This window comes from Hipposideros armiger, unplaced genomic scaffold, assembly GCF_001890085.2.
Source record: "Hipposideros armiger isolate ML-2016 unplaced genomic scaffold, ASM189008v1 scaffold_924, whole genome shotgun sequence".
Taxonomy (NCBI): Eukaryota; Metazoa; Chordata; class Mammalia; order Chiroptera; family Hipposideridae; genus Hipposideros; species Hipposideros armiger.
The window spans coordinates 483387-497455 of NW_017732274.1; the positions used below are offsets into that span (position 1 = coordinate 483387).

At 41.1% G+C, this 14069-nt stretch overlaps 1 protein-coding gene across 1 annotated transcript in view; it reads right to left on the bottom strand.

Moving 5' to 3' along the window:
* Nucleotides 1-8041: 8041 nt before the first annotated feature.
* The window catches only part of TMEM167B (transmembrane protein 167B), a 7931-nt gene continuing 1903 nt past the window's right edge, over nucleotides 8042-14069 (bottom strand). Inside the window, exons 2-3 of the mRNA XM_019630624.1 lie at nucleotides 11116-11247; nucleotides 8042-10557 (exon numbers count right to left, since the gene is read on the bottom strand). Coding sequence (XP_019486169.1) covers nucleotides 10475-10557; nucleotides 11116-11247 — 215 coding nt within the window. The 3' untranslated portion in view covers nucleotides 8042-10474. The remainder of the gene's footprint in view (nucleotides 10558-11115; nucleotides 11248-14069) is intronic.

Here is a 14069-nt window from a genome sequence, read left to right on the forward strand (position 1 = left end):
TTCAGACTCCTTTCTACTATTTGGGGAAAACTAAAAACCTATTCTCCTATTTAGAAGTGAGATTTGAGAATCATATTAAAAGGGGCCCACCTTAGCCTGTAGGTATTTATGTCACAAGGCACCATGAGTCATTCTGTCAAATTAGAACCTGCATTTTCAAATGGTGCCCAACCTAGTTCCTGATCTACAGTAGACACACTCAATAAATATTTGGTGAATGATTGAAGCAGTACCTCGGGATCTAAGGCCAGTCCTTCATCTAAGAAAGCCTTGTCCTTTCTGAACAATTCTCTGCTTTGCTGCAACTAGAGTGAAAGACAAGAAGATCTAATCTTAACCAGTGTGGTTCAGTACAGAAGGAAAGGTGATACCTTAGGCTAACAGCTATTAAGGTTGTGGTGTAAAACCTGATGTTACATTAGGAAGCAAATACACAATCAATGCATTTGTCAGTGTACTACTGGTAAGATGTACCAGATGTTTTGTATTTCAGTGCCTGGTTCTTTTCCCATCCCATCCTCCTTTTCTGGAAATATAATGGTTGTGTATTTGCTTTTAACAATTCTGATTACTATTTATTGAAAACTGAGATGCAAATGACACTACGCCATAGACCATGGGGGATATAAACATGAATAAGACCTTATATTCTCTCGTCAGAATAAAGTCCAATTTCTTTAAGCTAAATTTCCAGTTGTTACACAGTGAGGTAGAATGGAAAAAGAAGGTTTTAAGAGTCAGAATAGTTAGAATTTTGGTTGTGCTACGTATCAGCTGTTTGACCTTGGGCAGTTTATTTCCCATAATCTCTAAATGGGAATAATTAACAGGCATCTTAACTCTTTCGCTGCGTCAATTGATTTCAAGTTTTTTTTTTCCAAAATATGTCAGAAACCCACAAAAAAACAAAAAGTTGATGTTTTGACAATTTTATGCATTTAATAACAATTTGAGCTGCTTTGTATATAAATGACATTTTTATGTATAAAAGTTTCCTATTGTTATTCATTCTTGAAAAACACAAAAATACACATCTGCTCTCCTAAACTTCCTTTCTGGAAGTTTCCATCTGCAGTCAGAGGATGGAAATATTCATTCGGATATAACGGATCGTTGCGGCAAAGGGATTGAAGGAGATTGTGAGGTTTAAATGAAGACATAGGCAAACACTTTATTTTGTGCTTAAATGAATGCCAAAACCATAATGTAGAACTAGAAGGTTCTTTATTTTTTATAGCACTCTGCTTCTAACAGGTCGTCAAATGTTTGTCAGATTGTCCCTAATTAGTAACTTTTTCTAGATTCATTTGAATATTCTAAATATTTAAATAGTTCTGGTTCTTGGAACTGCCACTGTTTGAGAATCAAGATTGAGGAGCGGATTTTCAGGTGAACTATACTGGCTAAATAATTGACAAACTATTTCTAGGATATAGCTGCACTCTTTTACAATTCAAACATTATGTAAAGGTTTTTTGTTTTTTTTTAATATCAAGACCCGGGGTAATATTGTGTTTATATTTATTTGTCTGTCACTTATCACTGAGAAGGTACTTAATGAAGACTTTCTTACATAAGTTAATCGGGACTAAGCAATTGAAGTTTTGCAGTTCAACTTTTGTGCTCAAATTGTTTTCCCTGAATTTGTAAATATATTTTTTAAAACCTTTTCCTCAAGCTGTCGCCTCTTTTATCTTACATTGGATCAAATGCTTCCTTTCCAGAAATGTTTTTGGTTTATTTTTACCAGTCTCTTTTTACATTTCCCCAACTTGGGAGGCCCAGCTCACGCTTGGCTTTTAGCCTTTGTTGAGGACGAGGTTCTCATTGGCTTGTGTCACTGTATTCTTCCTTAGTTCTATGCGGTTAGGCCCCAAATGCTTCTTAATTCAGCCCAGATGAGCATCATGTATATTTGTAGGATACTACTTATACACCGAGGGTAAATGAATCAGGCGGCGGTGGCTAGAAATAAATGATAAAAACTTATTCAGGTCTTAGGATTTGCAAACCAGAAACACAACTAGGCAATACGCAGGGTGTTCTGAGGAAGAAAGAAAAACTGAGTTCTATAGTAAAAAGTTCATTCTTGAGAAGAATCGGTCCTGCATTCTTAGCTTCTGGGTTGATGGAGATTCTGATCTTCCAGAGGTGGGTGGTCTGGATAATGGATGCCGTACTGCACCAAAGAGGTGGGAAGTAGGTTTTGCTGCCAAGGAGCGTATATCCAAAAGGGGTAGTAAAGAGCCGTGAACACGTTCAATATTAAGTAACTGACAAATGTTTTCTAGGCAGATCAGCATCACAAAATGAGAACTCAAGAAGCGGGCAAATAAGCTGCTGGAGCTTTCAGGAAGGAACTGGGGTTTGCTTGAAAAAGCGGAGAGGGAAGAGGAAGGAGGCAAGGTTTATTTCCTTAGCCTTTATTAATTATCGAGGAGGAGTATTAAGAGTCAATTCTAATGCGCAGAGGACTCTAGATTGGGAGACGACAACCCCCTCCGCGCTATTGCGGGACGCACGGTCACGGTCGGCAATCGGTCTGCGTCCCGTCTGCGGTCTCTCACACTGTCGCGGCGCAGGCTCTTCCTCAGGGTCCAGCTGGTCCTTGGAGCTCCGGGCCGGAGCTGGTCCATCCAGGCGTTTCCCCACCTCGCCAGGCCTGGGCCCGCCCAGCCGGTTCTCTTTTCCGCGCAGGCACCTGCCTGGTCGCCCCGCTCGGCGGGGTCCTGAGGCGCTTCGGGGAAGCGCGGCGATTGGCTGGGCTTGGGGCTGGAGCTCGGCTCCGGCACCTCTTGACAACTGCAGTCAGCTAGAGGCTGGGCTGAGCGGCCGCGGACCCGGGAGGGGCAGACGGGAGGAAGGACGGACTGACGAACTGATGGACTGACGCGCGGGCGGCCAGAGGACTCCGCCAAGCCCAGACCGCTGCCCTCGCGCTCCCGCCTCACCCGGAACCGGCCGTTTCGGGANTTACTGCAAATTTAGTGACTTAAAACAACACAAATTCATTATCTTACTAGTTCTCTACGTCAGAAGTCTGACACAGGCCACACTGGGCAGAAAATTAGGTACCGATAGGGCTATGTCCCTTTCTGGATGTTCTAGGTTTAGGAGAAATCTGTTTACTCGCCTTTTCCAGCTTCTAAGGGTTACATTCCTTGGCTCATGGTCCCCTTCCATCCTCAAAGATAGTCATGTTGCATCTGTCTGACCCCAGCTGGGAAAGGATCTTGCTTTTAAGGACCTATGTGATTATAATGGATCCACCTGGATAAACCAGGCTAATCTCCCCGTTTCAAGGCCCTTAACTTAATCACTCTAGCAAAATCTTCTTTACCATGTAAAGTAATATATTCACAGGTTCTGGGAATTAGGACACGGACATCTTTGGGGAGCTGTTATTCTGCCTAGCACAGTTTGTTTGCAAAAGGACCGAAACAAGGTGTCACCCATTGGATTTGTTTGGTAAGTATAAATGTTTAAAAAATCTTTAATGGCTCGCCTCCCCTACTTTAAGTGAAGCTCTCTCTTTAAAATAAATCATACCGTTTATTTAGCACGTTTGTTAGATGCTCAAGCAGAGTGTCTAATATATATCTACAATTCACTCAAAATTGTTTTACTGTATTTCAACTGGTTTTCTTAAGTAAAAACTGTAATATTCTAAGTGTAGAAGTTTTACAACGGGAAAATAGTTCAGCTGGTTTCTCATCAATGGAGAGAGGTGTTGTCTGGAATCATTTGGCCATGTCCCAGTAGGCCTCAAGAGGTTACATTACTTGGGAGAATGTACTGGAGTCCAGTGTTTGATTCCCAGTATTGCAGGCTCAGAAACTGATTTCATAAGCAATTGGAGAGCACCTCCATTTCTGGGGTGGGTCACAGAAACCAAGTTCATAAAACTAGTATTTGAAAATGGATGCCAATTTACAGATGTAAAACATCTGTGTGGCCAGCAAATTCTTCCCTTCTCTAGACAGACACGTGTGGGAAACTAAAACAAAATTATGAGGGTGAATCAGAATGAGAGGAGTTAGATGAATTAATTGCCTTCGAGCATCGGGTAAGATAAGGATAAAGTTAATGCAGAAACAGAAAAAATGTCTCCCAGGACCTGAAGCAATGCAGAGGGGCGTGTTGCCTGGGGAGCTACCTTCAGGATTTTTACCAACACTAGAAACTTGGCTGGAGTTTTCACTTCCACTGACCCACCCAAGCCTCGTCTGTTTGTGGGCTTTAAGGCAACTGCATATTTCTCCTCTTAATTTATTTAAATGTTGATCTCAGAGGTAATTCAAAGAGGACAATTTTACTTCCATGTTCTTCAAGAAAGCCTCATAGTTGCTCCTAAGAGCTGACAACACTGCATAGTGTGTCTGAAAACCAAGAACTTTTAAAGATTTCTGCCTGCATCCCAGAACATTCCCAATTCTCTAGACCTGATTTTCTTAGGGCCCCTATGCTTCCCTTCTTACCACAAACAGAGACTGAGGGGTGGATAACTAGTGAGCAAGGTGTTAAATTGTTGTTGAAGGCTACTGCTTTTCCTGGGTACTGGTAAACACTACATGAGCTAGTCGGACTGTTACATTATGGAATAGGATCAAGGACAACATTGTGATATATCAGACAAGTATTGGGTTGTCAGAAAAGTCATGATGCATTTTTGCAACAAAAAACATAGAAAAAAATACGTCATGACTTTTCCGACAACCCAATATTTATTAAGCGCCTATTGTATTTGAGGCATGGCAGAGACACCATTTTGCTGTGTGGTATCTGGATAAATGGAATTCTAAAGCTATAAAGCAAGGAGCAAATTTCTAATATGTTACCAGTAGACTGATAAGTGTTTCAGTTGGAAGTTTTGTACAAAATCTCAATTCATATATTATTTGTTGTACTGAGACTTCTATGCACATGCTCACTTTTTATACTTACACCAAAAGCCTAGTAAATTGCCTTGAAGTCCTTTGGTTATTCTTTTTTTTTTTTTTAAGATTTTTATTGGGGAATTGGGGGATAACAGCGCTGGGGAATTGGGAGGAAGGGGAACAGACAAGTTGCTGTCGTTTTGTTCTTCAGTCTAGTTGTGGAGGACATTGCTTCACTGGNTGAGGGCTCCATCTCCCTGGTCCTGCCTCCTTGCCATTATTGATTCTCTAACTCTGCTACTGTCTCCTTGCCAGAAATAAATCCCTTTTGTGTTAGTTTGTACTGTGATATATAGCCCCCTATTCTTATAAACATGGCTCAACAGTCTGGTGCTTGGGGTTGAAGTTACCTAAAAATGATGCATTAATGTGGTTTCTAGAATAACAAGTCATTGATAGGAACCTGCTGTTAGATTGGGCAAGAAAGGGCAGACTTTCTAGAATACTGTATGTACACTAAATTCCCATTTCTGCATTTGAACAGCATATGTATTGTTGAATAATCCAGAGAGAAAAAGTCTTCTTCCTGGTACTCCGGTGTAGGGTCCTTAAATACCATCAAACTATCACAGACCCTCTTCCAGAGATACTCCAATCTATTCAGATAACATCTGCTGACAAGTGGCACTATGAAGTTTCAGTTCTCATTTAGAATGGCTGAAAATGGCAGAGAAGGGATAGTCACATGCAGCTTGATACTGACCGTCAAAAAGTTTATTCTGGGGCCAGCTAGGTGGCTCAATTGGTTAGAGCGCATGCTCTGAGCAACAGGGTTGTCGGTTCAATTCCCACATGGGCCAGTAAGCTGCGCCAGAGCTGAGCTGCCACTGAGCTGGTAAGAGCATGTGCTCTTAACAAGGTTGCCAGTTCAACTCCCTCATGGGATGGTGCGCTGCACCACCCTCCACTAGATTGAAAGTGGTGACTTGGAGCTTAGCTTGTGCCCTCCACAGCTAAGATTGAAGGACAACTTGACTTGGAGCTGATGGGTCCTGGAAAAACACAATGTTCCCCTTCCCCAATTCCCCAATAAGATCTAAAAAAAAAGTGTTATTGTGATTCATGCATTGCTGCTTTTAAAAATATAGATTCCTAGGCCTCCCTGATAATTCTAATTCAGTAAATCTGGGGTGGGTCCTTGGAATCTGAATTCTTAAACACTCTCCAACTTCTTTTATGGAGATAAATATACACATGTCGCCATGCATACATGTCCATATCTCTGAGGCAGATGCTGTATAGTGCCTTTAGGCCAGGGGGCCCAAGTGTGGGTACCATACAGTCATTATGACCAGGCAGGCCTAAAGAAAGGGAGGCGTCGAGGGAAGCGCAAGGCCTCCGTCCCCTTCCAGCTCCCGCTCCCACGGGCAAGGTGACAGCTCATTCACCTTCCGTTGTCGCCCGCAGCCGACCGCAAACACATTAGCCCCACGCCACGGGCAGCCATGCCCTGGGGCCGGGCTCAGATCAGAATCGCCTCGATAATCAGCGGCCCAGGACAAGCCCGGCCTCGTCTATCTGATCAATTCATCACCTCTGAGCGCCGCGCCCCGTAGGACCAGCTCCGGGACTTCCGGGACCGCGGCGTTGCCGCCGCCCAACGGGCCTCGCTGCACAGCGCCCCGAGGAGGGGGCTTCGCAGGAGGAGAGCTTTTCATTTCGGGTCAGCCCGGCGGGGCTGGGGTCACAACCCGATCAAATAAGATCAATGTGTAGGCGGGGGGAGGGAAGCGGGGGGGGGTGCACGCACTCACCTTGCACGCCTCACGCGCGCTCACACACTCACACGTTCACTCACACTCGGCTCGCACGCGCCTTCCACGCGACACCGCCACACAGCACACAGCACAACCAACCCTCACCCCACGCCGCTCTCCCGCCCGTAAAAGAGCGGAAGTCCGCACCCTCTTTTAAACCCCTCCTTGCCTCGGAGGATTCTGGGAGGAACAAACGAGTCCAGGCCCTCGTCGCGTGCGTGCTTTGCTGCCCTCGCGTGGCTCGGAGGGGAACCCAGGTTCCCAAGGAGAGGGGACCAATTCCCACAATAGTGAATCGTGGTTGTCTTTGTGCCACTATATATTCCTATCCATGTCTATAGTCTTTCTTTGAGCCAAGTACTGGGTATAAGATGATTCAATCTCAGGGGATTTATAGATGAATGATTCCTTTCCCATGAAGAAGGCAGATCCTGGTCATTACTAACATCAGCTTCTCAACAGGGAGAAAGCAAACATCATTTTACCAAACGGAAAGGTGAGAACAGATAGATTATTTAAATCAAGGATTAGGTAGTCAGGATATCTGTGAAATGAGTAAAGGTAGAAGACAAATCCCTGTCTCCATGTACATAGAGCCCTCTTGCTCCCTAAACTTGGTGCTGTGGCAATCATCTTGCTGAATCATCATTTACTTTCATATCCATTAAAACATCACTTTCAAACTTCAGAATGAGTAAAATGAAAAACAGGAGTGATTATACAAGTCGAACTAGCTCCTTTGAACACAATTTTAATGTCTCAGTTCCTTCTTTCTCCTTTTTCAATGAAATAAGTATGTGTGGGAAAAGAAAAATTAGAATTTGGGGCATTAGTAGAAAATGATTTGTGGAGTTATATTTGTACTTGTGCCAGTGTCATCACGCGGTTGGAATAAACACATAAAGGAAAAGTATCCAGTGTATGTGTCAGAGTCTCTCTGGGTCAAAAATTTTCTAGGTGCATGGCTGGTTAACCTGATGCCACTTGAATTAAGTTTATGGCTGGTAATGGCAGATGATACTTGTATTTTAATAGCAGTAGTATGTAAAATGTATTTGTATCATTTACCCCACTTAATATACCTCAAAATTTATTTATATATGTACATATATGCTGAAATATACAGTATAATCTGATATATATACATATATATCAGCTCCCCCAAAGGAGAAAGCTACACTCAAAGATTCTGAACTATATCACACATTCAGACCATCACAAGGGGTTAACATGAATGATGGTGTTCGCTGATATAAACTAAAAAGGTATACTATGGGCATAACCCAAGAGAGTACTGATCAAAGTTCAATAAATTCAGCAAGTGACAAATAAAATGGACAAAAACGGTAGGGAAAGCAGTTTTTATTTTCAAGGATTTGTGCAGACCATGGTGAATAAAAAATTGTATTTCAACTATAAAAAGCTGACTTCCTTCCACCCTGGCATATAGGGTTTATGGTGATGCCAGTTTGAATCTGAGGCGATAATTGTTATCCCCATTCTTCCACCCTAAAAAATTCTCTTAGGGGAACAACTTCTACAATTTTCAGTCAAAAATATATGACACATCAAGCAAAGTAATGAGTTAAACAGGTTTCTGCTTATCTGTTTACATAAAGTCAAATGAAATAAGATGTGTATTTGTTGCTTGCTGTAAATTACCTTCACTCTGTGCACTTTTTGGTACATTCTGGTATGAAAACATTTCAAAATATAACAATTCAAGAGTTTGGTCAAGATAACCCACCCAGGAGGCTGTAAAAAATTGCTTGAATAACTATTATTGTGAAATGGAACTAGTTTAAACTATGAAGCAGCTCTAAGCACCAAACTTAAGAGAAATTAGCCCTATTAGAAAACAAGTCATTAAAGCTACAAAATAACAAGTGCAAACATGCTGAACCTGTATTTCCAGGGAGTGACAGTCCGCTTGGCCAACAGGTCCCAAACTCACGCCCATGCGGTGTAACTCTTCTTCCCATTCCAATAGCTTTCCTTTCTCTCATGCGAAAGAGCCTCAGAAATGACCATGGAAAACATATGAATCACTGAAATTTACCCTGTGGACCAATCCTGAAGAGGGAACAGCCACAACTCTGAGATGATCAGATATGTAGTGTTTACTTGATGACTTTCTATACTTCTAGAAAAGCACCGAACTGCCTATTTCAGAACCTAAACTTCTTAGCAGCCTTCATTCTTTTGGAGTAAGACAAAAGACCGTTTACTGCCACACAGGGGTAAAACCACAGCTAACTTGTCCACAGTCCAGTTTTACTTTAATGGACAATTCAACTGGTAGACCTATGTCCATGCTTGCTTTTTACAATAATTTAATTTTAAACCAACTTTTTTTTTAAATAACCAAGTTTTAGGCTTCATAAATGTAAGTTGATTCTTTTGCAGCTATAAGGAGGAGGGAATGGGGAAGTCTTCCCTTTAAATGTTGAGTCATCTAATATGATTTGCTCAGGAGTTACCATACTCCACGGAAAAGCCATCAATCTCAGTTGCAAACCTTTGTTTTCCTTTACTTTAGAAACACCCTCATTTTATTCATGGATTCAATGAACTGCCCAAACATGCCTATGAATATCAGCAACTTCTTTCACTTACTCAAATTTCTCATGTTCTTATATTTCCAAGAGACAGCTAAAGAGTACTGAAATATGAAGAAAATTAAGAAAGAGCTGGCCAAGAAAAACAAGTAATCAACTAAAAATTGCCATAATGACCCAGGTTTAAACAAATAAGTTTGTATCTTAGGTAACATGAAAAAACTTCTAACATCACAATAAATTCTTATACTAGATGACTTTACTAGTATATGAATTAATATACTAGATTTATTTCTTCTACGACTGCAAATATATTAAACAATTGTTTCTTCACTTGTTTCCTTCCCCTAGTGGTGGCATTTAAAACTGAGTAACAGTATTTAGCACTCAGTAATTGACAAAATATAAAAAGGCTTTAGGAAAATAACAAGTGGATTCATTTTCTATATACCATTTGATGGAGTAAAGTCTCCTTTTGGGGGATACTGGTGAACAGAACATTTTTTTCTTGTCTGAGTTACTGCTTTCTGGTCTCATTACAGACAGGTAACTCCCAAATCTTATGTAGCCCAGATTCTCTTGGCAAAACTCTCCAGCTCCCCACACACAGCACAGCTTTTTCATCTGTTCTTTTTTTGCAATGAGGACCATGCCTCTCTCTTATGTTCCCAGATGGGTATATGAAAGATGAATGTCCAAAGCCAAAAAATTTCTTGGCATCGTACATAACTCCTGTTTCCTACCCAGTCTCCCCACCCCCCGCCAATTTGCCAAATCCAAATCAAACAATAAAAAACAAAAGTCAAGTCCTGAAAATTATCTCCTTCCAAGAGATTTGAACACAGCTTATGTCCTTCCCTAATGAGCCTCAGTTTGAAAAGATCCTGATGAGGGCTGTGGAATAAAATATGTGACAGGTTCTTACACAGGAGGTATGAAATGTTGCCGAGGGACATAATTTATCTGGATATTATATGCTCTCTGCCGAGGATTGATTTACACACAGATCAAAGGAGGTTGGCTTTCTGGAGTCCCCTGAAGCATAAACAATGTTTGCAACCACAAGGAGTTTTCCCTGCATATGGTGGGGACAGGTGCTGTGGTGTCATACTGGGGACTTCCAAGATTTTAGCTGAGCTCTCCTACGCTGGGCTCAGGCCACCAACAGGTTCTTCACCTTTGTCCCCTTGGTTGGCAGTTGATGAGATGGATGCTTTAGAATTCATTTTATAAACAGGACGTAAAAGGCCATGACGACGCAGGCGATTGCCACAGCAGCATGCAGCCTGGTTCCAATCACAGCAGCTAGCAGGCAAAAGTAAAAAGAGAAAAGAAATCACAGCCTGCCCTTCATATATGTCCTCACTTTCAAGGTGATACTTTGAAATCACTAGTCACAGATGTAGAGACCTATCAAGGATCTCAAGAACAGACCCAGGGATGTATTTAAATACTGCTCTTAAGCTCTAGGTCCTAGGTGAATATACTGTTTGTTTATATTTTGCCCTATTTTGAAAACAGATTTAGGTAGGTGGGATTCCAGATAAAGGTGCCCAAAATGAAAAGTAAAAAATCATCTGATTTAATGAAATCAAAACAAAAGATACTCCAATATATTCTTTCCAGAAATTCAGAAAAACTTTTCATTGGGAAAATATTCCTCCCAACAATTCCAGTCAAGTCTAAAATGTTTAATTTATATACTTTTACTCCACGGAGGATATCAAAATTACCTTGACGCTAAAATAAACAATTATGTAAAAGTGGAACCAAATACAATCCTAGTCTATCTCATCCGCCACTTTGCAGCACCTCACTGTCCAGAGATGGCAATCTCCTCTTCCTGTGCAGATAAAATCTTACCTTTGTAAAACACACCCCAAACTCCCTTCTTCTCTGACAGCAGCCAGGTTTTGAGACGAGGAACTTTCTTGAAGTAGGCACAGGTACAAACAAAGAGCAAACCAAACACGAGAATCCCATCCAAGGAGTACACTGTTACAAGAAGAAAAGGAAACCTTTGGTACTAATCGAGTCTGGGACAGGTGATCCCACCAGAGAACTCCAAGAAGCACAGTGTGATATACTATCAAGATGATAACCTCAACTGCTTCCTCCTTGACGAGAGAAAGCCAAGGTCCTGGGACTAACAAGATTACCTTATTCCCAAAATAGGCATTCCCTTAAAACAATTTCACTGTGTCCTACACACTCCTCCCCTTTCACAAGCTACAAATCCTGAGAAAATATATCAGTTCATGTGGAATCAGCCTCTCAGGAATGGCCAGTGTTGGCAACAGTTTGAGAGAAGCATAAGAATCCTTGGCGCCTCAGCTGAGAGAATTAAACATGTNGTTTGGATCCCACATATGAGGGCCAGTGACACTGCCCTCTACAGCTAAGATGCTGAACAACAGCTCGACCTGGAGCTGGGCTGCTGTGAGTTGCCGGCACCGAAGTAGGCCTGCTGCAGTGGGTTGCCCATGTGCTACCATGTGTAACCAGCAGCCAGCGTGAGCGGTCCTCAAGCCGCCGTGAGCGGCCGTCCAGAAGCCGGCAACTGATCTGCCTTGCTCGGGAAGAGCACAATGATGGTTCCGACTTGGGCCAGTGAAGCAACCTCCTCCACAACTAGACTGAAGAACAAAAAGACGGCAACTTATCTGTTCCCCTTCCCCCAATTCCCTAATAAAAAAAAAAAAAAAAAAAAGCTGATGGCAGGATAAGCATTTGGGGTAGTGTTTTATTAACATTTGTTAGTACTTGTTTGCTGTGGAAATGTGTGCTTGACCAAAACCATATGTGGCTAGGAAAACCACTTTTGTACAATAATTCAGGATATACAGGTTTTGTGTGTATCTATCTTATTGTATTACAATAAATTATTATTGTACTTATCCTAAAATAAGGATTAAAATTGCATTTAAAGGGATCACTGACTATTACTCTTTGTGAAACTGAATATCTTGTGTGCCACTTCTGAACATTATCTATAAATCAGTACTTATGAAAAATTTACTTTCTTAACCTATTGATACACAGAGTAAAGTATGAAAAATTAAAAGGATTAATACTTGAATTTAACTGTGTGATTTATAACCTCCCCCCATTACTAGTAATATAATTCAAGTTGCTTAATCTCACTAAACACTTTTTTTCTATTGTATATTATTGTAATGCTCTTGAATTGATAGTGAAATCAAAGATAGCTGGGCTTATCTTTTTGTTATTTTTAAAGATGTGAAAATCAATTGAAAAGCTACTCCAGTCTAAGCTGAAATCTGGAATGGGAACAGAATAATAAAAGGTTAATATATCATTATTTTTACTAATCAGGGCCTGCTTCACCCTGAAGAAGGAACTAGTAGTAACTGGTACTTGGGGAGTTATACTGAGTGCCTGTATTAGTCTGCTTGGGCTGCCATAACAAAACATAGACCAGGCAGCTTAAACAACAGATAGATTTTCTCATAGTTCTGTAGGCAGGAAGTCCGAGATCATGGTGCCAGGCATGCTGTCAGGTTCTGCTGAGGACTTTCCTGGATTGCAGATAACTAATTGCCTTCTCTCTGTGTCCTCACATGGCTACAAGAGCGCTCTGTTGTCTCCTCCTCTTCTTAAAAGGGCACCACTTCTGTCATATTAAGGTTCCACCCTTATGACCTCATTTAACCTTAATCACCTCATTTAACCTTAATAACGGCTCTATCTCCAGTACAGTCGGATGGGGGGTTAAGGCTTCAATATAAGAATTTTAACAAGACATAAGTCCATCTGGCCCCCTAAAAAATATTTACAACATTACTGATTATATTCCCCAGACTGTCCTTTCTATCCCTGAGGCCATATTGTAGTTACCAATTTGTATTGTCTCGTCCCTTCCCCTTCCCCTTCATCCCCACCCCCTCCCAACTAGCAACGCTCAGTTTTTCCTCTGTGTCTCTGGGACTATTTGTTTACATTTCTCATTCAGTTTTTTAGAACCCACGTATAAGTGAGATCATATTGTATTTGTCTTTCGCTGACTGACTTATTTCACTTAGCATAATGTTCTCTAGGTCCATCCATATCGTTGTGAATGGAACTATTCCCTTCTGTATAGCTGAGTAATACTCCATTGTGTAAATGTACCATAGTTTCTTAATCCAGTCATCTACTGATGGGCATTTCGGTTGTTTCCAAATCTTGGCTATTGTGAATAGCACCGCAGTGAACATAGGGGTGCATATTATTTTTTCGAATTAATGTCTTGGGTTTTTCTGGATAAATACCTAAGAGTGGAATTGCTGGGTCATAAGGTAGTTCCATTTCCAGTTTCTGTCAGAAGGGTCAGACAGTATCCTGTCTGAAAAGGATAACTATTGCATTGTTCTGTATGCCTGAAACTAACAACAAAAAAAAGGCTACTAGGAGAGGGTTTATACTTTTGCAGTGTACTTATAGGATAAATTTGCCCTATCAGAAAATATTGAATTTGCTAATTAGATTATTTATTCACAGGTCTCTGACTATTTCAGTATGCAATCAATTTTACTTTTAATAAATCATAAACCATGAAAAAGAAAATTTTAGGGGGACAGTTCAGTCGATAGCAGATAGCAGTGCCATTAGTCTTACTATTTTGCTAATGACCTTGGCATGTAAGAAATTGTGAGATTTTGTATTAAGACTTTTTCAGGTTGTAAGTGATAGAACTTAGCTAAAAAATAGCATAAACAAAAAAGAGGAATTTACTTGCTTATCTAACTGACACAAGGGAAAGAAGGGCTAGCGTTGACTCCAGGGTTGACTGGAATTAAGAACTTGAGGAGAATCAA